The sequence below is a fragment of the Drosophila ficusphila genome, unplaced genomic scaffold (assembly GCF_018152265.1).
Source record: "Drosophila ficusphila isolate 14025-0441.05 unplaced genomic scaffold, ASM1815226v1 contig_414, whole genome shotgun sequence".
NCBI lineage: Eukaryota > Metazoa > Arthropoda > Insecta > Diptera > Drosophilidae > Drosophila > Drosophila ficusphila.
The window spans coordinates 2,147,900-2,175,224 of record NW_025064328.1 but is presented as its reverse complement, the minus strand read 5'-3'; the positions used below and the strand labels follow the sequence as shown (position 1 = coordinate 2,175,224).

Here is a 27,325-nt window from a genome sequence, read left to right as displayed (position 1 = left end):
AGTGCGATTGGCGTCTCAAAAATTGCCTTGGGGTTGTATCTCCTGCGTCTTCCAATTCCTTATCTGGCGAGCCCCGAGTGGCACTTGAGGCCTTCGGCTTAGGGCAACCCTTTTGTGGAGCGGATTGATTGACAGACCGCAGCAACCACCAAAGGCGGCCGCATCATCGTCCTTGTCCTACGAATCCTACTCATCATCCCGGCGAGCGGCTGTATTTGAGTTGCATATTTGCTCATTAATAGCGATAAGCGCGTTAAAGTTACCGATAATGCGCCACTAAAATCTGTAATCTGTAAGTATATATCCACAGTGGTACCATAAAAAGAATCAACAAAACTATAAACAAATGTATCTTGTAAACCAAAATTAGTTAAGTTTTATTGTCGATTTAAATCTGAAGAAATAAACAACGTGAGATCATTTGTACCATAATTATCGCAGTTGCATTAAATATAAGAAAAAGTACTTCATTAACCAAAATTGATAAATAAACGAACATTTTATTCTTATTTTTAATATAACTAACATACGAAAGATGGTTTTTAATATACAAAATTGTAAACATATATTAATAGGAATATTTTTATTTTAATATAATGAAGTGGTTTTATTGCTCGCCTCCTTCCTTAACCCATTGTGCTCCGTGCAGCTTCCACCCCCGCTTAACCCTTCGTCAGCACGCACTCCGCACGCAATTCATTAAATTGAAATATTTTACAGATCGATCATTCTGGCCGGCAGGAGTCGGGGTCCATTTGTGCGCGGCTGTCCTGCTGGCCGCCCATCCTCTTCTCTGCCAGACAAATATGCAAGCCTTTTAGGCACCAATTATTGAATGTGGCTTGGCAGCTTACCCCTTCTGCAACCCAGAATCCCCGATCCCCGCGCCACTTTCCCCTTTCCCGCATGTCTATTAATCTCTTTTATTGTTGCTCAAAGCGCACGGAACACTTGTGCAAATAGGAAAGACGACTCCAGTTTTTGGGCATGTGCAAAGTCAATGCACAAATATAATGAGAGGGGGTTGGGGGAGAAGGGAACAGGGTTTGGGGTATGGGGTCTTAGGCCTTTGCATTGTGGGCGGGGGGAGTGGCAGGCCCAGTTTCCACAGCTCTCAAAGATGCCGCGCGTGTGTTTTGGACACGCGTGCAACAAAAGAGGGTGGCGTCCTTGGTGGAAGGAGTGGCAAAGGGGTTGTGAGCACTGTGCCGCGTGGGGTTGGCATGTGGGTGGTGGGGGGGAGGTGGTTATTCTATGGCTTGCACATCTTTGCTGATTGCATTTCCCGCTGCTCGGCCTTGCCCACTCACCTTGTTTGTCGCACAGCAGGCTGCTGCCTATGGAAATGCTCCTACTCCTTCCCCCGCATCCTCGCATCCCGAGGACTCCTCATCCTCATCCTTATCCTGCTCCATGCCCTTGCCCATGTCCTTCACCACGTGCGGTGGCTACGTGCCGCCGTATTGATGTGGGTTATTGTTATAGTCCGTGCGTCGTTATTAACGTTCTGCGCAAATTGGTTCGAATCCAGCGAAAATGCAAGCGGAACCTGGATGCAATGGCCGCTGCACAGAAAGAAAAGTTATAATTGTAATTAAAAAACTTCTGAATTAATTAGTGTTAAATAAAATTATTTAAAATTTGTACCCTTTTCCTCCAAAATATATAACGTAAGATTAATTTAATGTTGTTTTTCAGCGAAATCGTCCAATTTGTTTTATACTAAGTTCTTGTATCTATTAAAAAATGTTCGAATATTTAATAATCTGTAAAACTTTAATACAAGAATATTTTTGTTACAATGATTTTGTAGATAGATTTTTTTCCCCTGTGAAATGACAGAAAGAATGCATATTTTTTAAGCACATGCAACGTGTGGTTAAAATTAAATATATTTTTTTGTGTGCTTGTAATCCCGAAAGGGTTGATAAGTGAGCACCCAGAATGTCCTGGACTGAGGAGTGCATCAAACGCCGTGGAGTGCAAAGCATACGCAAAGATGTCCCAAGTAATAAGAACCAGGGGGTACAAATACGGCTTGGAATCTCAGCAAGGGAGGTGGTTTCATTGTTAAGATATGACTGCCTCCTGGAATGGATGAGGTATTTTAAAGCCCCTCACTCCTTGGATTTCATCTGGCATACATCTTAGCAGGCACTCCCAACTCGGTGCGTCTTTAACCATTAATTACGTTTACATGAAGAAGACGTTCCTTATTATATTATGGTAGTCTGCCGGTATTAACCCGCCCATAGGCCGTGATTCTCCGATTTATTCCCGAACACCACATGCCAGGATGGCTAGGATTACACCAGCACTTCCCAAAGCCATTTTCCCACAGGCTGCGTTGACATTCGTTAAGTCCCCATATGGAACCTAGGTGAAATGTGCTACGCCCTAATTTCAGTTTCCATTTTTAGGGCTCTCTCCTTCGGCTCAGTTCGAAATTTTCAAGTGATTTAGTGCAATTAGTGTAATTAACACAGGGCGTAAGACGAGAATAAGGCGGCATTTGACAACGTCAATGAAAAAGTGAGCGGAAAAAGGGAAACGCAGGAGATGTGAGCCACATGTCTTAGGATGGGTTCCAAGGATATGTTCTTAAGCCGGCATATGTTGTTGCCTTGAGCGGCAAATGATTCCCTGGAAATCGCAAGTAAGCGGAGAACTGTTGAAAAAATATAAGCCTCTTTGTTTTCCCATCCAGAATTGGGTTCTTCAAGAACCGTTGAGTGAGAGCTGAAGACTAGGTTTTAAAGCCACCTTTTACTCTTTTCATAGGTCATTATATTCGCAGGAGATAGGATATATAAGCTTCGGTTCACCAAACCTAATTTCCTTTCTTGTTTGAATTCATTTTTAAACTCTTTTGGTAGAAACTCTGACCTGCCAATGCATAATTGAATGTGCAGGCCAATTACTCCATCGCCTACTGTCCAATGGAATCAGAACTTCTGGGTTTTCGCATGCAGTGCGAGCTTTCAGTTTCCTGTGCGGCACAAAAGTCAACACTTTAGTGCAATTCTGAGCAATTAACATTGACAGTAAATATGGAATTTGAGCAGAGATGCCTACGAGGCAGGAGTCGCAGTCGCAGTCGCCTGACACATCCTGCACCCAGTCAACTTCATTTGCATGAAAGTCGGCACTTTGCCAGCGGTGGGGAAACTGGAAACAGGATGCAACAGCCTAGTCCTGGATCGGAACTCCACGACATCTCCTCTAGTTGTTTTCGAGGCTGCAGGGCGAGTTGAACCCAAGTTTACCCAAGTTGCCATGCGTGCTTCACTGGGATCTGGAAAAGTACAAACGAATGGGAAACGAGGAGGAAGTTGCCATGTGCGTGCTCGTCAATGACAACTGGAAATTAGTTTAATAGTCCGACTCGATGTCGGTGGCAAAGGTAAACACACTCCGAGGAGGGACAGCCTTTTGTTGATATAGTTATGGCGTTATTTTTTACGTACACACTTGCGTGTGCCGCAGAACCAATAAATGTGATACGTGCAACTGTTAAATTAAGTTAATCACACACGGTAAAAGTCACTGAGACCCTTAATCAAATTCGTCTGCGAACTACTGACAAAGGTGAGTTGGCCAGTAAATAAGAGGCAGTAATCACCTAAGCAAATAAAGGATTTCGAGGACTTTCCATACTGCCAGAAATCATAAATCGAATTAAGCTTCAGCTAACGATTCGCAGCTGCCAAATAATTGTCATTTCGTTTGTTTGCCCAACTTTCAATCTTTCAAACCACAAAAAGAATGCAGTGCAGCCCGAAAATCCCATTTGAAAATCCAATTTGATAAATAGAAACCAATAAATTCCATAATGACAGAGTTAGGGACGGGTAAAATCGAAAAACCGAAAGCCCTAACCAAATATTTCCGCATTTGTGCAAATTTAGAGCACAAATTAGCAATCTGCCCGGATTTATGAAATATGTGAAAATCGTGACAACAATAACAGTCACACTCAGCCGAATCCAGTGGCAACATTAACCCCTGCTGCAACATTTGTTGCAACTCTTCCTCTTCCTCCTCAACCCCCTCCCCCTCAAATGAGGAGCGGAAAAAAAAAAATCCGAAACAGCTGAGTAACTAAAAATGAAGCCAATATAAAGCAGAGCCGCAATAAAAACTGGGCTCGGTCCGAAAAAGTCATTGCCCAAAAGGGGGAAGTTTGGCTGGTTTTCAGGGGGTGGTTGGATGGATAGGAGGTGGGTGGATGGGTGGCTTCGACTGGGCGTCATAAGTGCATGAAATGTTTTTGTGCCCCGCACAAAAGCGAAGCGAAAAGTTTAATTTTCTCCGAGGCGATGGGCAAGTGTGAGTGCCGGGTAACCAAATCCGTTTAGATCGAAAACACCGAGAGCAACAGCAACGGCAACGGCAGCAGCAACAAAAAAGTATAAAATGTATAATAAATGTAACAAATGACGCACACGGTGGGTCGCCCAAAATGAATGGCTTTTGGGTGGGTGGTTCGTTCTAACGTTGGTCGGTTGGTTGGGTGGTTGGGTGGTTTTCCGAAAGGAGGCTGCCACCGCTCCGGTTTCCCTGGCGAAGGGCGTTTGCCATTTCAGATTAATGCCCGGCGGCGTCATATGAGAAGTGATCGGCCCCGTGTGTATGCACTTATTTGACTAATGTCTTTAATAAAAAATTACACAAATTGCATAGGAAAGTGAAAAATTGGCAGTAGGGCAATGCCAATGCCTGTAATACTTGCGGCTTACAAAAAATTTACCATTTCCAGCGGGGTGGGGGTGGTGCGGTGGCAACAACCCCACGAAGAGCAACCCCTTACATCTTTTAATATTTACTAATATTGACAATACTTAAAAATTTGGCCAGGCCGGGGTGGAAGTTGAACCAATGGGCCATGGTAACCAGAAACTTTGACATATTTATAGTTGAGGAGGAAATGCCCGGAAATAAAATAAAACCCAACCTTGACAATTGTAAAAGCGAAGGGTGGTGGTGGTGGTGGCAGTGCTACGTTGCGAGGGGATTTACACAATATTTTCAAGTGCTCGCAAAGCGACCACCGCCCAAAGGTCCCTCGGTGACTTATTAAGGGTTGCATTTAGCGGGCTTTGTGTCATTTCATATGCAAATTGGATTAAAAATGAATCGCATTTTACAATCCCGTATCTGTATCTGTGTCTGCATCTGTGTCGCTATATTTCGTGGGTTTTTCTGGCCACGCGTTTCCCAAATTAGGTCTCCGTCTTATTGGCATAATGCCATAAATAACATTTCCTATTGCCCATTTATTAACTGGGAAATGCCTTTGATGTCAACAATTTTCATGGAGGCGCGCAGCGCATTTCACCCGATGGCAACCCTAAGCCCATCAAGCGATTAAGTTTTCCCAGATGCTGGTAGAGCCTGATTTGATTAGGCGTTTTGTTTAAAGGTTGCTAAGCTCCTGTTCTGCAATTAGATATTGAAAACGAAGGCGATTGTTTTTAACATTTCGAATAGGGTGCAAGAATGAAGTTCTGCTTGAAACGTTTTATAAAAAAATACACAATTGAGTGCAGAAGGTATACTAAAAATTCTTTATTATATATATTAAGATACAAAAGCTTTTAAAATATTAAAAATAAACTTTTGTATTTATTTTTGGAACAAAATTGTGTTTGTAGAATAGTAATCAATTTTGGAAAATATATTTTATTGTCATTGTGACCTTTAACCACCACTTTCCACACTCCACCAACTGCGAATGACAAACCTCTTTTAGCCTCGCATATTGATTTATGCATCCTGGTTGGTGACAGCGATTTCTTGGAACACGGTATCGATCTCGGACATTTATTTCATGTAAATGTCAGTGACAGGAGTTCCGACTGGAGTCCTCGGCCTGCAGCTTGCGTTTCCTGCAGGGATCCTTTCCTGTGTCCATGTGTCCTGCGCCATTTGACTGCCGCCTGTCAAAACAGAATGTTAATGTGCGCGGCCCATTAATGGTTTTTCGAAATTATCCTTTTCCCGCATTGTTGGCCAGGGAGATTTATGCCTTTCCATTGTTGGTTATTGTTATTGAGGTTTCGCCTGGTTGGGGTTGCTTGACTTTCACCTGGCCAGCAAAATGCACAAATTTGTGGGCCGGGCCCTACAACAATGCTAATCTGAAGCCGGGAAGATAGATCTTCGGAGCGGGTAACTCGACTCCTCTCGGCGATTTGTCAAAGGGATGCGCATTCAGATTCAGATTGTAATTCTATATGCCACATACTATAAAGCCTTGTTCCGTGTTCCTACCCCTGTCCCCGCTCTCTGATCCGATGTAGCGCGTGTTTTCAACAGTTTGTTGCAGATTTTGTGCATTTATCATGCGTGCGGTTCTCCAACCCCAAAAATATTTCGAATCGGAATGGGAATTCGGAACTGGAACGCGTGCCTGAGCATGTGGCTGGGGTTTTAGTATTAAATTGTTTTGCGGTTGCGCTGATAATCAGACAATCGTACAATATATTTTATTGGAGTGGCTTCGGCCTGCCCTGGGGAACTTTCGGGCTGCCTCGAAGGGCGTTTTCTATTCACTGCTTATGTATAATTTAAATGAAATATCTCCGCCAATTGCTGGCATTAATCACAGTTGAGAGGTAAGGCAAATTACATTCATTTAGTCTCCAGTTTTTCTGTCCCTCTGAAAACCGGACTTAATCAGAGCTTCCTTTCCGTACCCATTTAACCCATCACTCCATTTCACTTTGGGCCAGATCAAACTTTCCCTCATCCGAAAACCGAAAATGACTGCACATTTGTTTTCCCACTGAGAGTCCACTCCACCTCAAGCGTTATTGATCACATTTTTTGTGTGTCGAAAAATACATATTTTCGGAACCTTTTGGCCACTCATAAAATGCAAACAGAGTCCTGCTGCCGGAGCAATGATAAATTTGGAGCTTCCGCTTTGGGTAACTAAGACATCGGCAGGCAAATGAAGAGTCAGCTGCTCGGGAGAATAAGAGAAATGGCTGCAATGCATACGTCATTTAACCCCTTTGCGCCATATTTTTCATAAGCTGCCCCACTTTGGTGATTTCTATTTTTTTGGGCCAGTCAGCCAGTCAGCCAGACAGACAGAGAGACAGAGTCTGGCGAAGGATGCGTATCGTTTGGGTCCTGGCATCGTGTCCTGCCACCGATAAAATATATGCGAGGGGGCGGCTGGGCCGCACATATAGAGACATTTATTGATAGATAGCAAACGCATCGCTTGAACCCTTTTACATTTGATGAACGTATCGAATTCCCCACATATTGCCAAAAGCGGCAAATTTATGGCTGTTTGATTTATTTTAACTTTTAGCACGCCCAAACAAAATGCTGGCAAGGAGGCGTGCCGAATCCGACTGGCCAATATAGCCAATGGATTTTGAAGAAAGGGGAGTTACTGAGTTCCTGATTCATCCATGCGGGGTGCTTCCTCTTGACCTTTGCCCTGAGCGCCACAAATCTTTTAATAACTTCAGGGGTGCTAGAGTCTAAGAAGCGGGATTGAGTGCCATTATTGAAATATGCGCTTGTTGCGGATCTATAAAAAGAATTATAAACTCCTTTTATTAAACGACTTTCCTTTATGTGGTGCATATAAAAGGGAAATTGAAAGGAGCAGGCTTAAAGTACAAACAAATTGCTTGGGGAAAGCAGTGGATTAAATCGTTTGAGGAAGTCAAGTTCATATTTTTGTAACATCTTGTAGATAAAGGTCATTAAAATACTTCTTTGTAGAAGATAATAAGCTTACTTTATAATGCCTGACAATATTTTTGTGAGGTACTATATTATTTTATAGGAAATTTGGATTACTAAAGTTTCTCTGTAAATTGATGAAAGATTTTAAAAGATTCCTCGGGGATTCCTAAGTATTAAAGTCCTCGATTGGCGGATTTGGGAGCTATAAAGGGCTCATCAGCGTTATTAAACCCTGCACTCCTTCACCTTCCGCCTACCTCAATTTGCGGAATCCGGTCCAATCACAACTCCACACCATTTGCGTATTACGCTTCATTATGCAGATTTCTTGCCGCCGGTTGAGTTTCGTCGAGTTCTTTATCCCCGCTCCGCTTATTTGTTATTGTTGCATGGCTTGCGGCTTGAAAAATATTTTTATTTAATTTATTTATGAATAAAGCGAAGGGCGGCAGGATGTGCTGGGTGGTTGAGTTGGGTTGAGTTGGCTGGTTGGTAGGCCTGGCAATAAAGGCGTTGCCACACACTCCCCGTAAACCATTACCATTTCGCTGGTGGTGCCTACCGCATTGTCACATAGATAAGCCGCGTCTGGCTTAACTCATAAAAAAGTGCCGGCAAAGGATAATAAACCAGCGAGACCGTTGGAAAGAACGCGTGCGGATTTAAATTTCACAAAAATAAACAGCAAATAGTCATAAACGAGGGAAGCTGAGGCTGAAGTTGAGCCCGAGGTTAAGGCGCGGATTTCATGGCCATGGTGGGAAATATTCCAATTCCTCACAGTCCGTTCCCAAACTTCGTCTAGTTTTGCCTCAATAATGACAATAATCAAAAATTCTCAGACCCGGAGTACCCGTTTCGGCTTTTGTTATTTGCCGCCCCACAGGCCGAAACAGAGAAATGAATTTAAAATCAATTTGCGGTCAGCACACAAAAGCAGCCAAGAGGTTCACCGCAAAGACAACAATTAAGCGTAACAAATGATTATGAATAACCATTTTTCTACGCATGGAATGTTCTTCTGTGAGAAACGGAACCAAAATGTAATGATATTTCTGACAGGGCTTGCCCGCCGAGGAACGCTGATGAATGAAACTGAGGAATTTAAAATACTATGGCTCAGAAAATGAGTAGACAGAATGTCTGGTCACGGAAATATAAAATAGAAGTAAGTTTTAAGTAGGTGATTCCAAGGGCTGACCGGAAAAGAATCTGCTAGTTTATGCCTAAACAATGATGCTTGTGGAATTCGACATTTAAGTTTTAATGGTAACCCCATGATTCTTAATATAATACAACTATTGAAAAAGGAGAAGAAAACCCGCTGCAAAAACCAGCTTACAATAATCGTTTTTATCAATATTTTTATCAAGCGAGATTAAAAAATTCAAAAAGTTGTTTCGCCCAACGTGGGGCTCGAACCCACGACCCTGAGATTAAGAGTCTCATGCTCTACCGACTGAGCTAGCCGGGCTGTGTACGCAGGGAAGCCAATTTCGATAAAGAGATCAATGCATCCCCTGTAGGTTCCAACCGGGCCATTATATCTTGGCAAGAGTTTTATGTTAGCACATGTATATTTATTTTTAGAACCAGTTTGGCCTTATGCGCGACATTATGTATTAATTTGTTTCCACGTGCTTTTGTAGTTAATATTTTTGATTTTTTTTAGCGCTTACATATACAGACATGAGATCTTAATGTTTATTAGCAATTATGTTCTAAGCACTTAACAATATACTTGTATTTTTCTAATTACTAGCTCAATTTAAAGATATTTTAAAATAAACGTTCTGTATGATTTTATTTTATAATTTGGCGGGCTTTGTCACACCCTGTATGGAATAACTAGCTGTTCCGCATTTCAGCGAGTCTTGCAATGTATTAAAAAGTGCACAGTGGTTGCGTTTATATGGGGTCAGCGACTAAAAGTACTCTGAGTAGAAACAAAAACAGTACATCAAATCGAGCAGATGAAATCATCCCTACGAGAGGGGCTCCGCACTCATGTGAGTCATTTGCGGCTACCCATCATGTGCCCGGCTAGCTCAGTCGGTAGAGCATGAGACTCTTAATCTCAGGGTCGTGGGTTCGAGCCCCACGTTGGGCGAAAATACTTTTTTGGCCAGCAAATATTTGCTGCGGGGAATTAAAAAATTTAATATTCAAAGATTTTTTAAATTGTATTAAATCAATTTGGCTGACAAATATTTGTCTGAAAGTTGGCAAGTGAAATTTATTGTACAGCTAGCACAATAAACGCGGATTCATAAATGAAAACCCTTTCAAACGTGTATGAAAATTTCAAAAAGTGCCCCAAAAACGCAGGACCCCTGTACATCTGGCGCTTTTCATCAGCCGCAGGACAATTTATGAATTTAACAAAAAATTTCACACAAAGCGAACTGAAAAGCAAATAGGGAAGCACAGTCTATCGGCCCCACTCATTCGGTCTTCCCTTTATTTATTTTTTGTTTTTGTTCCAAGGAATATTTTCAGCTTGCAGTAAAAATTAGAGAGGGATAAACAAATACATTTATTACATGCGAATACAGCAACAAATCCCAGCCAGCTTTTATTGTGCGTGGCACGCCCCCTCGACCGCGAAATAAAAAAGGGGCAGGGGTGCACAAACAAAATTGCCAGGGGCATCGGGCATACACGTGACTTTAAAGCTCATGGGATTACATTGAACGCAGTTTTGTGTGGGATTTTCGTATGCAAAAAGCTTAGGAAATTAATGCGCAGAAGGAAATGCATTTAAATTATGTGGGTGATTGCGCCGCAGTGGGCGGGGATCTTCGCCGAGGTGTCCGCCGTGATAGAGGGCCAACAGACAGCTGCCAACCGCCAACCAAACGCCGCCCGCCCGCATTAATTTATAATTTCGCCAGCGGGTCCGTCGACGGGGGCTTACACATTTAATGGCAATGGCAGTGGCGCCCTGGCTTACAAATGAATACAAATTGCAGTTTGAACTTTGCGTTTTACAATTTTGTAATTAACGGGAAACATTTTGCATCATAATTCCCGGGAAGCGAAAGTATTCGGGAATTTAATTAAGTTGCATTGGCCACGCAGATTTATCCGCAGCAGGGATGCTGTCCCTTGTCCTTCCAACCCTTTGCCAGCCATTTTCTTGAGCAAAAGTTTTTTAATACCCCCGACAGACGACGTACAGGAACACATAAATTTCGTCGGCTCGGGCAAATAAACATTATGCAGCACTTTTTACACGGTATTGAAAAGAACTCTGTCCTACAGGGTCATGAGCTGTTGTACGAAAAGGTCAACGATGGAAATCCATCCTGATTACATGATTTGCTGTTCGGCAACGTTTTCAGATTTTTAAACCCTGATGAAGGGTACACAGGGGAAAAATTTTAATTGTTGTTCACATATCATTTCACGTTATATAAACTTGATAATCTTTGTTTTATATTAAATAACATTTTTTATAAAAATGGTTGAAAAAGTTGACTCATATATAGTTATTAAGACGGATGGTTTTTGTTATGAGGTAACTATTTGATTTTAAACTTTGTTTATATGCTCTCCCAATTTTTTTTATTTTAATCTTAAATCAATTATCATTATTTCTTTCTGTGTTTCGATCAGGGCAACCCTTTCGCAGTCGCAATACTGATTTGGCTCACCTTCTGCTGACGTATGACATTGCAGCATCAATTGCTCATGAGCACACGTAATGAATTCGCTTGGAGGATGGGTGGATGGAGTTGGTTTGGGGTAGGGGAATGGGAAAGGAGGAGTATTTCTCGGCCGAGGTTGAGGGCTGTACCGCTGTTGCCCTTGGTCATTAACAGCGTTAAGCCCAGGACCATCCAGACCGCGCCGGAAGGATGTCGTGGCTGAGTGACGTGTGTGTTTGCACCAACCAAGCAGCCCACACACCCATTCCTTCCTGCCATCCGTTTGTTCAACCCAACCCCCTTTTTGCCCCCAACCCCCTTTTCGAGTCCATGAGCGTTGTCATTAGCGCTGCTCGTGCGCCGTTATCCCTTTTTAATAAGGTTTACTCAGCATTTTTTGTCGCTTTTGCTTCGTTTTTCATTGTTTGTTTGTCAGCTTCTCACCCCGCTTTCACTGCAGATATGTTGTGTTTATTATGCGAGATTTGCGAGGAATTGAACGGGCTGCGACCCTGGGCTCAAGCATCAATCAACGGTAAGATTAATAATGGTGGGGTTCGGGAAATTCTGTAGCTAATTGCTGAATTTGTAACTTATTGGCATTGTAAATAGAAAAAAACTAGGTATAAAATGCTGTGAGTTATTGTTAAAGTTTTAAACTTTTTAAATAATGTAATATAGCACATCATAATCCCCTCTGTAAATCACATTTATAACTCTTCAAAGTTCAATAACACCTTCTAATAATCGTTCAATAGCTCCATTACTATTTCTTCTCAGCACCTCTAGATAAATCAGGGATGTGATGACCGTTTCTTTGAAAGATGACCATATTTGGCCCGAACAAGTTCATTTGATTCACACTCACGATCTCCTTGGGCAGACACCTTATAATTCTGCACTGCGCACGATGGCTTTATTTACGCCTTTTACGGACAGTTTCCTATTGCGCAGAGTGTCATCGCCATGAGCCATTATCCATTATCTAACCAAATATGTAAGGCACTCGCGAATGCAATCACCCCCTCCCTCCGTCGTCAATCGACTAATCTGCCTACGTGCCTTGCACACCACATCGCAATGCCGCTTAATGCCCGCAGTAAAAAAGATTTAATAATGGGGAAAAAACCTTGAGCGTGCACTCGAAATTAAATTGTTATCAAATCGATCAAAGCCACAGCATCATTATCTCTGCATTAGCTGCAGAAGCAAAAAGAAAAAAAAAACAGAAAAAGCCCCGAAGAACAAAGACGAAGTACAAAAAAGGCTGACGAGAGGAAAACCCGCTGGATAAGCGATTTAAAATGCAACGAACCAGCTGGAAAATGAGGGGCGGTGTGGGGGGTGCTGGTGGAAGGGCTTTTTTCGCAGTTGACCTCCCACTCCCGAGATTTCCGAGGGCCCGAGTGTTGAGTGGGTTCCGTGTCCGGCGCCTGGACGCAGCAATAACTTCTAATTAATACACGAAGAGCATAACGAAAGCTAATTATGAAACTAATGAGCTTGTTGGCAATGCAACAGCGTCAGCAACAAGAACAAGAATCACGAAACAGCCAGCAGCCGTTCAGCTTGGCCAACTGGTAGGGGCACGGTGAGGGGACAGGTGGGTTGGGAGAGGCAGAAGGGAAAGGAGGGCAGGGAGGAGGGGCAGTGGCAATGCTTCAAGTGTTAACGACGGTGTGCTCAACATGCCGAGCGCCGCTCCAGGTGCGAAATACCACAAAAGAGCGAACGCGAACGATTCAACTCGGTCACCCATACTCCAAAACACACACCCAAGCATATGTGCACTGAGAAAAACTATAATATGTACATTTTTATAAGAAATTCGATCTTAAACTGAGTTCACAAGATGCATGTGAATGATTTGATATAAAAAGAGTTACTTGAATAAATGTTCATTATAATCACCTAATCTTTTTAAGTAAGAGGGTATAATATCTTTATAATCTGTTTAAACCAATCTGACTTTCATTTTATTTCTTTCTGTGTACTAGTTTGTACGCAGATATTTCATTTCAATTTCCTTTTTGGTTAGCGCGTCTTTTTAGCATACTTGATTATGGTCTTTGGCCGGCAGAAGGAAAGAAAGAAGGGGGCTGGTCCCTGGACGTCGCCGGCCATCAGTCACTTATGCTCACGGCCCGTCACTCAAAGCCGGCTCACACACACTGTCGCACACACACACACACACACACACACTTTGTCAGAGTTGGTCCACACCTACCTCCGCTAAATAACAGAGCGGGACGTCAACTCGATGGCCAAAATGGGACGAGGGGCCAAGACCACGAAGACGATGACTTCGTTCCACGGAGCGAGGCGGATAGTCCGGTCGATTCGTCCGGTGAGCCGCCGCTACTGTCATTATCTTGTTAACTTGTTGTTACGTCAGCCGGCCTGCGAGCTTGCATGTAAGCGGGCGCAAGTTGGGAAGAACGGTAGCGAAACATCGAATGAGTACTTGGATAATAATTTTGAAACAGGTAAAATAACATTCATAACCCAAGAATAAATAACAAGGGAGGGTTTTTTAGCAAGGAAATCTAACATTTTATATTTACAAATCAAATATCAAGTACCAAGCTTAGCTTGTTGTTTTTAAAAATATAAAAAAATTGTTAGGATACAACTTTTAGTTTTGGAAAACATCATTATTGTAAAAGATTACTTTACTAATTTTTATTTCCTACTTTCTGATCTTAACAAAAAGCATTTTCCCATAGTTTGGGTACATTTCCCTGGTTCTTTTTCAGCTGACCGCTGCTGTCGAAGGCCCTGGACCCATATTAGTGCTCACTTACAGCGTCATCGTGTGTATCTCGCTTAAATTCGTCTGGCCAAACCCGTACTCTTGGCCGAAGTCGAACTCGAACTCGAACTCGGACCCATTTCCAGTCCGATTCCCATCGCCGATGCTCGTGCCCTTGCCGCTGCCCTTTCCGCGTTTTCGCCCCCCACCGCCGCCCCACGGCCGATGTGTAATAATAATATACACACAGGTGTCCCAGGCACTTTCGGCCAGGGGGGCTCAGCCAGCTTCGTACCTCATCAATAAGGCGGCGGGGATGGGGCACGCTGGGGGGGCGGGGCTTTTGGCGCTGCATGTAGCACATGTAGCGGCGATTACGCGTAATAATCATCATAATCAAAAGTCGCAACACGAAATGAGTTTCGACTTGTTGTGGAGGATAACCAGTTAGGGATTGCGCTGCCTCCAGTGGCCAGTGGCCAGCTCTCGAGCTCGCGCTCCACATAGAATTGATTAATATTGGCCCTGGCCATCGGAAATGCGCCGGCGATTTGGCCGACTTCATCGCCCACTGATTACAACACGACATTGGCCCCGCTGAGCAGCTGGAAGCACATCCCTTCTAGCACCGTGTGGGCCAGTCCAGGATTCTGACATCCTGACCCATCACACTAATTTGGCGGCATCAATCTGCCGCTCAATGGAAACAACATTGCCGCAGGCTCTGAAATGGATTAGGCCTTGTCCAGCGGTAATTAACATTAGTCCGGCGCGGTAAAAACTTTCTTCATCATATGCGGAAATTATTTCGCTGCCCTTCCGTAATGCTGCGTAATTACGTGGGAAATGCCAAACGAAATATTCAAGGAGCTGAACAATTACTTCCTTAAGACTTTGGGTAAAAATACTAGTGATTTTAAGGTAATGGAAAATAAAGGAAATTTAAAAAGAGCATTAGAAATCTATAATTTCGATTTCAAAGGATGTGGAATACTTGTAAAAAAGTATTTAGAAATTTTCATACTTTTTCCTGTTTATAAATATTCTGTTATACTAAGAATATATCTTTTTTTTACAAAACCTTATCATTTTAATGGGTACATAAGTTACAGTTTTTCAAGCCACCACAAATGTTAAACTATTTAGATTGCGGGTTGATGTTCACCACCACTTTCTTTATCTTGTGCTGTTTCTTGATCTACTCATTTTACCCGCTTTTATGGGGCTGAGACACTTGGTAACCCAGCATGTACGACCACAATCTTAGCCTGTCGAGCCACAAGATCAGACACTAGCCGGGCCATAATTCCTGGCTAAAAGAACCATTTCTGTCTGGGGCCTCTGAAGTTCTCTGCTGCCGAGTTCGTGTTGCGCCGCAACTCTATAAACACAAAAAATAATAATTAACTGACCATCAAATCAACAGCACGTACTCCCTACGTGAGCATAATTTTGCTCCCTGCTCACCTTGATTGCTGATTTCGATATGTTCGTCCATCGGCCGTTGGCTACGTGCGAAAACGAGAACTAAAAGTTGACCTGCCAGAAACTAATGCCAAAGTCAAAACGCCCCAAAAGGAGCGGCGGTAAATGGGATTCTGGGGACATTGGCTTAAGTGCGTAACCCCTTACCCCTCACCCCTCGCATAATTAATTCGGCGAAATGCAAGCCGCAGACAAGCGGACAGGACAATGCTGTCATTGCACCATGGTCCTGCACATTTGCATTTGATTTACGCCCGGGCAATCCCTCAGAACCCCAGAACCCCGAACCCCAGAACGCTCGAAGCCATGGGATCGCCTCAAAGGCAAAGTCAGCCCATAAAACTTGGCTCAAGTGCAAATGCGCTCAAATCTGCACTTAGGCGAATGGGCCAACATCCCCCCGTGGCGAGTGTGAGTGTGTATTACTATAATTAAATTGAAAATTACTGCCAAGCAATTGCAATTGTCCACCCGAGTGGACAACGCCTGCAACCTTAATAATAGGTTTGTGTGTGGCCCTAATCATTGTCTGTGCATCTGTCTATGTCTCAGTTGCTCTGGCGATGGCGATTTCGAATGGCGAATGTTTCGGGGGTTGGCCGAGCCACGCATAAGTTATAAATTATGCATCTATGCATAATTTACAGCCCGTAAGGTCAGACAGTTGCATTTGCCAGTTCACTGCCAGCCCCCAAGGCAGTTGAGGTAGCAACTCCCAGAATTACGTAAGTGGCCAGAAAACATTTCAAGGGGAGTTCCGCTGCCTTCTGAAGTACAAGGTGTTCATGACATTTTATTGGGGTGGCATTAAAGAAACACTTTTGAAACCTAGCTTAAGATTTGAAAATGTTAATATATTTGAAATGGATTGTTTGGTATGGTGTAAGTTTAACTTTTAAGCTAATTTATTAAAGTGCTAACCGCTCATGATTATAACACCTACAATATTAATAAGCCCCCCAGCAAACCTGAAAAATGAGTGGTGGCTTGCTATCGCAAACTATTCCCAGATACATTTGTCTAACTTTTTGCACCGCACTCGCAGAGCACTTGAACAGTCAACCACTTCGACAGTGGTTCATTGTACCATGCATGAGTCCTTCTGGCTTTAACCCTTGCCCCCCTGCGCCCTAACTTAGTTGGCTGGAGGGGGTTAAGGGGGTCGGGGCACTTCAGAACTTGTTTTTGCATCAGTTTGCAACCGCATCATTTTGATGTATTTTGTGGTTTGGTTGTTTAGCAGCGTAGTTTTTAGTGTATCATCATCACAAGTTTACACGCACGAGCTGCGTTGGGTATTTTTGCATACACTCCATACAGTATGTGTGTATATAGAATGTGTGTGTGTGCACACACCTATAAATTAACATATACCCTCTATGCGGATGCGGGAAGGGCAGTCCAAAGTGCCGACAGTCGAGATGTAGGGGAATGCATTGTTGCTGATGCTGCCCCGGCTTGAATTATCATGGATGTGTTTGTCTTATTGCATTTTATTCAAATTTCCTACCGTGCGGTTTTTACGTTTTGCCCATACCCTCGTACATATATATCGCTGGCATCGATTTGCAATTCGCAATCGCAATCAGCTCCAGAGACCTGGAGAACAGACCCGAGCCCCAGGAAATGTTGATGAATGTACAACCGAATACATATTTATGCGGCAAACAGATGTTCCGGGGGATATGGGTCCCACCAATAGAGTTGTCTGTTGCATTTCAACAACAACTGTTGGTGAATATTTATACTCGGCTCTGTTTTACAAACCGAAATCGATAGCCGGCCATCTAATGAAAACAAATATTTCAGGTGTCTGATAAGCGGTAAGCAAAACAGGAAGCAATGGAATGTTTAGGTCCAGAAAAGTTGGTAAATCGCTGGAATGCGAATAAATAGTTTGCATTTCTAAACTGCTGAACTCACGGGGAATTGGGGAACCTATACTTTCGATGACTCCTCGCATATGCACAGATAAATGAGAAAGATATCCTTTTAGTCCCTTTAATTCGACCACACATATGTGTGGTAGAGGAACCCGAAATTCCTTACATTTAGCCACCGCATTATTGACCTGGCTCTATTCCTCGGTGGTCACGTGTGCTGGCCTTGCCCCTTTCTAACTTTCTTTTGGGGGCTGGGATAAAAAAACCCTTTGTCTTGTACTTTATGGCCACGTAAGGGTCGACAGCTGTGTTTGTAACCAATTTGCTACTGTACGGCCAAAAATACAATAAAACACAGAGAGAGAGGACCCAAAAGAAAACATCTTTTACAGGCATGTAACTGAGCTCCAACTACGGGCTATGCTGGGCATATTTTAAAGTTTTCATTTGCATTTCGTGTCGTGCTGGGGTTAAACACCGGCCACCTTTCATAACCATTTGCACCTGTCCGGGGCCAAGAACAAGCGGAACAACAGTCAGCCAATTAGGCTCTTAAAACAATGAGTTTTGAGGGGGTGAGCGAGTAATGGGGGCTCCTCCTCCCTTTTGGGAGCCCTCAGGCTAGAGTCTGTATCGGTATCTCCTTCCGAATCTGCATTGATTTAGCCGGCCTTAATTTGATGGCTATCGCAGGGGGATGGCCTCGCAATTGGCAATTGGCATTGGCATCTGCGTGTTGGCGACACACGCACCCGAGGACAAAGACGGCGTTCGAAATTGCTTATCAATGTTGCACAATCGCTGAAGAAACCGGTGACGCACCAGCATAACGAGATACTCGCCTCGAACCGATCTGAGATACAAATGCGGGAGGGTTTGGGTTCGACGGGGTTCGGGGTTCTGTAGTTCGGGGTTTTTGGGGAAAAGAGCAGTACGTGGCGTAGACAATCAGACGGTAATGTGTGCAAAACAAATCAACCAACAGGGCCTGTGATATAATCAGGCAGCGACTGAGCCAGGGATGCGGCAAGGAGTCTCCAGAAAGGACGCGGAACAGCACTCCCCGGAATTCCCAAGTGCTGCAATGGGAAATTGCAAAATCATGTTCCTTATTGAAATTGATGTAGGGCGCTAGGAATTCGGGGCGAAAATCCATTATTAGGTGGTTCAACCTGCACAGCTGTTAATAAATTTACACTCTTGGTGGTTTATCTAATAAAAATTTGCAAATGATTGATTATAGTTGGTCATCCAAAAGCAAATGTCATTTGCAATATAGTTTGCATCCCACCTAGATTCATTTGATTATTAGTTTCTATAGATTTTTGAATTGTTTTTCCATTTTTAGAAGTGCACTGCATCCCTGCATGAAATCACAATAGATCAAACTAATATCACATATCAGTCTCACCCATCCTTAGTCCATAAACAGACGAACACACGCACATGAGTGCGACGAAGGGCTTGTCAGCAGGCCATCGTTGTCGCCGCGGGCTCTCACACATAAGTGCACTAAGAACAAAAAAGGTAACAAGAATATCAAGACAGTAAGAATCTTATAATATCGAGAAGGATTAAAGAAAATTTCAACAATGCTGCAATACAATTTCTCGGCTTTTCAAAAGCTGCAACTTTCATTGAGCAATGGCCAGTTTTTGTGTCATATCAGTTTCTATTATTTGTTTAATTCTACATTTTAAGTTGATTTTTGTTGCAGTGTACCCATACCAGTGGAAGTTTGAAGCTGCAGGCGTTGTCGCCGTAGCCGTCTCCTTCTCACCATTTTTCATTTCACTGCGCCGCTGCACATGGCTGTCAACTGCCAGGCCAAGACGCAGATGGAGATGGCGGAGGAGATGGGAGCGGAGTCTAAGCCGTCCGCCAGTTCAGATGCAGCTTCCCTGGACTGAGTCCTTCGAAAATGAAGGAGGGGGTGGGTAAGAGAGGAGGGGAGACGCGCGCCCGCATATCGATTTCAGCGCATTGTGCCCTGTTTGCATACAAATATCCTAAGGACATGTCACAGAGACGCACTGTGCGGCCCGATGTCCTCCTCCCCATCCCCGGTCCCCGATCCCCTTTTCCCTGCCCCTGGCACACGTACGCATGTAAATTGTATTTGTGTGTGCGGCGGGGAAGGGGGAGGGGTAGACACACTCGTATTTAGATCCCCCTCCACTCCACTCCACCGCTCCTTTTTAGCTTTAGATCCTTGAGCTGCTTGTGCTTGATTTCATTTGCTCGGGCAATTGTCTTCGGCGGCGTCTGCCTCGACTTTATTTTTCCCGAAAACTTCCACACAAAATTCGAATTCCTCGCTCTTTGGCAACTTGTCAGGCAGCCATTTTTTTCGAACGAAAAAACTTCTGATACCCAATTCGCCTCCACCGCCCCCCCCGCATCACTTTGTTGAGATCCTGGTGCATGCGGAAGGACCTTTGTGCTTTTGTGCGTCTCGTCCTCCTTTCACTGCCACAATGCGAAGACAGCGAATTGGCCTGCGAAGCTGCCTGCCTGTGACATTTGATGTTTAATTTCAATAACTCAGTGCTCGCATTTTGAATTTTTTCCCTTCATCTGCCCTCGGAATGTGTGTGTGTGGAGTTGATTGGCCATGGAACTGAAGGGCCGTGAATCCCCGATTCCAATTATAGCTGTCCAAAATAAAGACGAGTGCAAATTACACAAATTTTACTTGCTATCGGCAGCCAGAGCAGAAGACTTCGCACTTGAAATTTGTTTGCGGAAAGTACTTGGGGGTTTGATAAAAAAAGTAAAAATTTAAGATTGGAAAATTTAAATAAATCAATCAATCATTGGGAACTCTCTTCAATTCACTAAGGTGAAATATTTGAAAACTTTATTGTTTATTCTATAGTTTTTATTTCTATCTGCTTTCTAAGATTTTTTGTGAAAAGTGATTTTTTTTTAATCGAAATTTTATTTTAATGCCCATAAAATTCTTTATACATTCTTTAACAGCTCCCCGCTGCATTTACATTCGCATTTTAAAATTGATTTAATTCCTACACCAGTTATCGCACACAGACTAGATTTATTTTCAAATTTCCTTCGGTTTCCATCTGTTGAAATGCATTCCCCACAGTCTTTGTTATTCCCGGAAATTCCCCCCTTTCCGAATTTCCAATATTATAATAAATGCCTCAAAATCCAATTACTTTACCACAATGTCCGAAATATATTTTGATTTCGTATACCCTCCATCCCCTTCCCTTTTCATCAATTTTTGGGCCCTTGGCTTTTGTGGTCGACGCTAAACCGCTGGTGCAGCATTCAAAAAGCCGAAAACCGTAAAACGCAAGTTGCAGCAAACAAAGAACTCATGCGGCTTGCAATTGTGAAAGGTCAACATTCATTTTTGGGGGTTTTTCACTTTTCCTTTTTCCCCATTATTCGGCTCAGCGGGGCATCGAAAACCGAACGGAATCGAAGCGAAGGGAATGGAAATTCCGGGCGGGAGGTGTGAAAATGCCAAAACAGATGGACACGGAAACGGGGAAGCAGCACATTTCATTGACTGACTGCTGCTGGGAATTAATTGAGGCAGCTTGACAGCTGCCCTGGCCCCTAACCTCTAACCAGGTTCCAGAAAGGCCCTTCCACCCAACCTGGCTTAAAGCTGCTCTTAAAGCCCGAACAACCCAGCGGGAGGCTACCGAACAGAGTTGTCAGCTTGAGCCCGTTGCCAGCTGTTAATGAGCATTCAACTGGCTAATTAATTTTATACATTTATTAAACTTTGCCCCTCGCTCAGTCGCCACCATCCCACAAACTATTTACCATACAAATCTAATTTTATCAACTTTGTCTTTGGCCGCTTAACTAGCTGAGCAGTCCTGTGTCCTGTGTCCCGTGTCCTGTTGGCTCCTCCTGTCCCGCCGTCGTTTCCTTTCCCTTTCCCATTTCCATTTCTCTACGGCTGGCAACAGGACTCCTTCGCCCCGACTCCTGTCAAAACATTGTGACACAGTTCTGCTTTCTTACAATTTGCCCCGCTCTTTATTTAGCCACGTTTGTTACGGCTTGCGCCATTCTCTTGGCTCATTAACGTTGGCCTTTGTTTCGTCCTGTCATCGTTGTCGTCTGCGAAAGCAGGAAAACCATGGAAAACCAGGAAAAGTAAGAAGGAGATGGAGTAAGCCAGATGGAGCCGAGCCGAGTTGAGTCGAGTTGGGTCGAGTCGAGGCATCCTGCATCTATCGCCTTTGTGCGGTGGCCTTTGTAATTTATAAAAGTCCACCGAACGGTCTTCAGCCATTCCTAATATCAGTCGAGCTGGCTGGCTGGCTGGCTGTTGGATGGCTGGCTAACTGGTTGGCTGGGGCATGTAAATCAGGTCAAAACAATGCAACTGACAGTGAATTGTGCTCGGTTGTCGTCCTTCCACTCCCCATTCATTCCCCCCTGGCAGTTGGCCACCCCTTTGCCACAATGACACATTCAGGACTTGAACAGTTTTACTTCATTATTGGTTACTCAGCAATTCATTCAGAGGACACACCTTGTGTCTGTGCAAGTGTCCCTGCTCGGGCGCCTCGCATTGCCCTTTTTATGGCCATGTCCTTTGCTTATCCTGCCTGACTAATGACAAGCAGTGGTAGCTGGGCAGCCAATTCGCCGATCCTCCGCTCCTCAAGTCCTCTCCTCTCCACTGCTTTTTCCATCGGCCTTTTGTCAACCACTTTGGCTCGACTTCGAATCGTCCTTTCGGAGGACTCTCCTCCTTTTTGTTTCTTTGGCGAATCGCCCGACTTACATGGAGGGGCACAGGACTAAGTGGGCGTGGCCGGGCACAAAACAGGATCCAGCTTCGACTTGGACAGGTGCTCCCTCTCTCCATAACAAAGGCATAAATTATTTGTGCTGTCAACATGGCTTCCTCGCTCCTGTAAATGGCAGTTGGCCTGCGAACTGGAGCTTATTGTTTGTCTATTGATTTGAATTTGCCCAGGAATTATGCAAGTTATTTTATATCTGTGTCCCCTTCCCCGGCCAGTCGGCAAACAAATGTTTGTCGGGCGGGGGGACTGATGGATGTTTAATTGTTATGGATAGTCACAGCGGACTTGGGCAATCTGTAGCTTCAATTAAAAACGTCTGCAGATGAATGGGCAAATATATATTGGGTCACCTTCCAAGGTATTGATAACTATCGGGTTGTAGTTATTAAAACAAACGGGTAGGCAAGTATTAAACTGTGTAATATTATAACTAATTTTTGTAATAAATGTCATCCGAATATTCGATATATATCTATTTATAATTAAATTCAAATGTAATTTTACATTTATTTAAGCAGTGACTGGCAACAACCTAAACAACTGATAGATTTTATCGATGAAAGCTCAGCAAAGCAAATGAAAAACATTTGCCAATGACAAATTAATCTAGTTACAAAACATTTTAATCACACTAACATTAATGAACTTTTAAATAACTTTCACTAATTTACTATTTCACAAAACGCTTTACAAATGACCAAAGTTATGAGTTACGCTTCGAAACAAATTTTTGGTTGCAAGGGCTTTGCTAATTTGGTAAATTATTCAGAGCCGACCTTCGTCTGTGCTGTCGACAGGCTGGGAAATATTGCCATGATTTTGCGAGATTAAAAGCCTTCCAAAATATCAATTGGGGATTCGGCAATGGCCAGGCCGAAACAAATGGCATGCAAATCAATTGGGCAAGTGTGAATGGCTTAAACAAAGGCCGAAAATTGTCAAACTCTGACCGCATCTAAATACAATAAATGAATAATTGATTCGATGTGAGGGGGCTGGCAACTAATTGCGACTAACTTTGCTGATTTTCGTGTCCACCTCCCAGGCCATTTGCCTCCAAATTGCAAATGGACTGATAATGGAATATAATTACAATCGAAAAGGGAAATTCTATTGTGTAGTAATTGTCTGTATTGTGCGTAATCAAATTCTGATTCATCTCGCAAAAAGTTTAATTGCCTTAATTGCATTCCCTATGATTCTGAACCGAACTGATCCGCTATAAAAGCCGCAGATTTCGAGCAGATGACCAACAGTCGAGGCTCTCGAGTGAATCCCGGAAAAGCTAAACAAACACAAAACTCAACATGAAGTTCGTTCTATTCTGTGCTTCCCTGGCGGTTCTTTTGGCCATGGGTCAGGTATATTAATCACTCACTTATTGTTTTTTCATTTCTAATCAGGGAAATCTATCTTTTAGTGCGATCCTGACTTCCGGCAAATAATGCAGCAGTGCATGCAGTCCAACCAGGTGACCGAAGCCGATCTTAAGGAGTTCATGACCAGCGGCATGCAGGGCAACGCCAGCGAGAACCTCAAGTGCTACACCAAGTGTCTGATGGAGAAGCAGGGTCATCTGGCCAACGGTCAGTTCAACGCCCAGGCTCTCCTCGATACCCTCAAGAATGTGCCGCAGTTCAAGGACAAGATGGAGGAGATTGCCTCGGGGGTGAATGCCTGCAAGGACATGAAGGGCACAAACGACTGCGACACGGCCTTTAGGGTCACCATGTGCCTCAAGGAGCACAAGGCCATGCCAGGACATCACTAAGGATCCCCTGGCATCGTACTACTCATTACAAGCTGATGAGCCACGTTGCACATCTCAGGTGAATGTTGTGAAATAAAGTTGTTCAAGTTGCACTAAAGCAAATTTAAATTTCTGTCATGAAATTAGGGATATAGTGTAGTACAGTCATATACGATTTTAAAACTTTACAAGTAGAACAAATTTCTCTGGTGATTGATTAAAATTCTACTTTTTGTAGAGTTTCCAGAACAAGTCAACCAATTAAATTGAAATATTTCGACCACATTTCCACCTTCCTAACCTTGCTCAAAACCCAGCTCAAAATAAAAATTCCCTCGAAGGCCCAGAATGATAGGCCAAGAACTACATTACAGAGCCAAAGAGTTGACTTTGCTGTCGCACTCCGTGATTTATCAACTCTCGGTGTTCTGGGAAGCAGCCATTGACAACCTGTTTCCTTCGAGCCACCACAAACGTAGTCTACGAAAATCATTTGTCAATTTTAATAAGTTTAAAATCAAGATAATTAAAAGAGAAGTTCGAAACAACGGGCGCTTGGCAACGGAGGAGGCAGGATGAGCGACGGGATGCGGGGATGGAGAATCCTTTCCTTTTCTTTGGAACACTGTGACACCAATTACCGCTAATAAATCATTTCACGTGTGAGACCCCACCGCCTCCGTGCCTGTGAGCCGCCACTCCTGGCCTTTGGGTAACATATGAGCTGCGCTTAATGGCGAAATTCGGGACGGGCGGGGATCGAGAGCCAATGTAACCATAGAAGATGTAACATAAATCAACGCCGCAGCCTGCAGTGGAGGAAGACAAACGCGGTTCATTGCACTTGTCTGCCGGCGCAGTCGATACGATTCCCGGCTATCGGAGATGGAGTTGCAGTTACCAGAGGGCCTGAGACTGGGGACTTCTGGGGATCTGGGTGCGAGTGTGAGGAACCACGGGGCCGGCAGGTTGACAAGCCCCAGCGACATGAGACAACAGAATCTGAACGCTGCTAGTGAAAAGAAAGCCAAGAATTCTTTGAAGGACTCAGCCCAGCAGCAATGACAATTTGAAAAAGAATCCCTGCTTCTTGTTTGAATTGAAAGGTCGCCTTCGCAGTTGGAACTGGAGTTGGAGTTTGAGTTGGATGGGAGATGGTGATGGAGTTAAGAGTGGGGTTCGCAGTTGGGACCTGGACGTTGGGGCGTTGTCATGGCAGCCACATGCATACAAATTTTACCCACTTCAAATTGTGCAGCCCGGCCATGCATATAATGGCTTGGCCTTTTATCAACTAACAAATACCAGGCAACACAAAAAACTTTCCAACGATGGATGACTTCGGTCTATGGCGTTCCGGGGGTACAGGCGGCCAGTTGCACTGGAAAACTCAATTTGAATATTGTTCGGACGAAACAAGAAAAGAGCCGAGCCGAGGCGAGTCAAGTCGAAGCAAGATGGGCTCCAAGACGTACCACCACATGATGAAATGCAGTCAAGTTAAAAAGTGTCACTTGAGTTATGAGTTCATTGTTTGGAGTTACCAAGAGAGACCGGCCAGCCAGCCAGCCATCCGAGTGGATGGATGATGATGGAGCAGGCTTCCTTTCAATGGGATATTGTTGGGATTGGCCTGGTCGAAAGGGTTGCTGGGTGGCTCAGAGCTAAAAGTCGAATGACTAAGACGATTGCGGTGGCTTGGAAAGTATTCCGGCGGCTGTGTAGTTTATTGCCAAGTCAATCTGGCGGATAAAATATCTTTCGACTGGCTTTTTGTTTCAGCAGGGTGGTTCCGACTTAATTTGATCCCAGAGCTTCGATAGAGTTGTTCAAAAGCTAGAACTAATTTCGAGATGTGTTGAATCTGCAGAGAGGCATTCATCCCGCCCTCAAGCCGCACAATTGTCACCCCGAATTTTGGGTTATTTTCAACACTTGCTGGGTTTTCCCGGTACCACTTCCACTATCGCAGACAGGCGATCTTATTCGCTGATCCGCTGTCAAAGATAACGGGCGGGCGATAGGAAAATAATGGATATGGAAGCACAGACAGTCATATGAAATGAATTTCAATTTTGAAAAATTGCCTTCGAATGCCTGTGTGAAAGACGGAAATGTGACCCCAGCCCCTGGAACACTTCCCTCGCCCCTTGATGTTTCCTCTTTTCGAGGAGCGTGTGCCCAAATTAGAAAGCGAATGGAGGGGTTCGGGCAGCATTTACGGCCCGAATAAGTTGACACTTTAGTGGCTGTTCTTGCACATTATGTGCGGGTGCACGTTTCCCGCTCGGGAAAACTAACGGCACAGCACCGCTCAAGATGCACGGGCACGGCCCTTTGGATCAGATCCAGGTCCCGAAAACCAGATCTCGATCGCAGAACCCCGGTTCACACCGAAACTCCCGGGAGGGCACTCCGCCAGCCCCGACGAATTAACATATGCAAGAGTTTTATTGCTAAATCCTTATTATGTGGGAACTGGCCCAGTGTCTCATTGTCGGCTCGGCTCGGCTCGGAATTTAATTATCGGTTGCATGTCAACGCCTTTTCAATACCTTCATTATGCTCCTGGGTCGCAGTAGGGTCATAATTAAGAGCGCCTAAATATACATTTTTGGTGGATTCTAATTTTAATTGCCGCCACCGTCTATTTCGGTTTCTATTCATACGATACTATAGCTTATATGTATATATCTCCCACCGCCATGGTTACCTACGTTTGTTGAATGGAAAAGCAGATACGCGGTAACAGAAATTTTATTTAAATTACCCGGATGTTAACAATTTTCTGTCCATGATCTTTGATCGCACAGTAGCATTTGATTTATGAATATAATGTAAGGTTGTAGTTGGTTATGTGTAGCTACCAGCAACTGATCAAAAGTAACGGCTAGGCAAAACTCATGGGAAATTACTATTTTGTTTTCAAATGATTCAAAAAGGTTACACAAATTATTATTTTTATGGTTTAAATATTTTAATAAGCCAATACATTCAATGATATAAATTATCCAATTTAAAAGTTATTTATTTGTATTTATTTAAATAAGCATAATGATGTGCGTTTATAAGTTGCAATCAATCAAAATTATTTTCCACAGACTATTTATATGAAATCTATAATAACGAAGTCGCGGTAACAAATATTTGACAGAATTGTAAATAAAATACTTTACTCTCAAAATTTCCTAAACTCTTCTGCAAGCTTTAACAGAATTTCCAGCATTTTGATCTTACTAATCAATGGAGTGGTCCTCCAAAAAATTTCTTTCCACTTTTTTCCGCAGCAA

At 43.6% G+C, this 27,325-nt stretch overlaps 1 protein-coding gene and 2 non-coding genes across 3 annotated transcripts; 2 read left to right on the top strand and 1 right to left on the bottom strand.

Moving 5' to 3' along the window:
* Window positions 1–9,114: 9,114 nt before the first annotated feature.
* On the bottom strand, window positions 9,115–9,187 carry Trnak-cuu. Its single transcript has one exon. It is a non-coding gene; the product is annotated as a tRNA-Lys (tRNA).
* Window positions 9,188–9,750: 563 nt separating this feature from the next.
* Trnak-cuu lies at window positions 9,751–9,823 on the top strand. The gene has a single exon. It is a non-coding gene; the product is annotated as a tRNA-Lys (tRNA).
* Window positions 9,824–23,547: 13,724 nt separating this feature from the next.
* Window positions 23,548–24,158, top strand: LOC108094771 (general odorant-binding protein 56h). Its single transcript, XM_017195544.2, has 2 exons — window positions 23,548–23,646; window positions 23,706–24,158. The coding sequence occupies exons 1-2, from the start codon at window positions 23,593–23,595 to the stop codon at window positions 24,054–24,056; spliced, it is 405 nt and encodes a 134-aa protein (XP_017051033.1). The 5' UTR covers window positions 23,548–23,592; the 3' UTR covers window positions 24,057–24,158.
* The last annotated feature ends 3,167 nt before the right edge of the window (window positions 24,159–27,325 follow it).

Coding starts and splice junctions, on each gene's coding strand:
- LOC108094771 (XM_017195544.2), top strand. CDS start 23,593: ATGAAGTTCGTTCTATTCTGTGCTTCCCTGGCGGTTCTTTTGGCCATG. Junction 23,647..23,705: donor TTCTTTTGGCCATGGGTCAG/GTATATTAATCA, acceptor TCTATCTTTTAG/TGCGATCCTGACTTCCGGCA.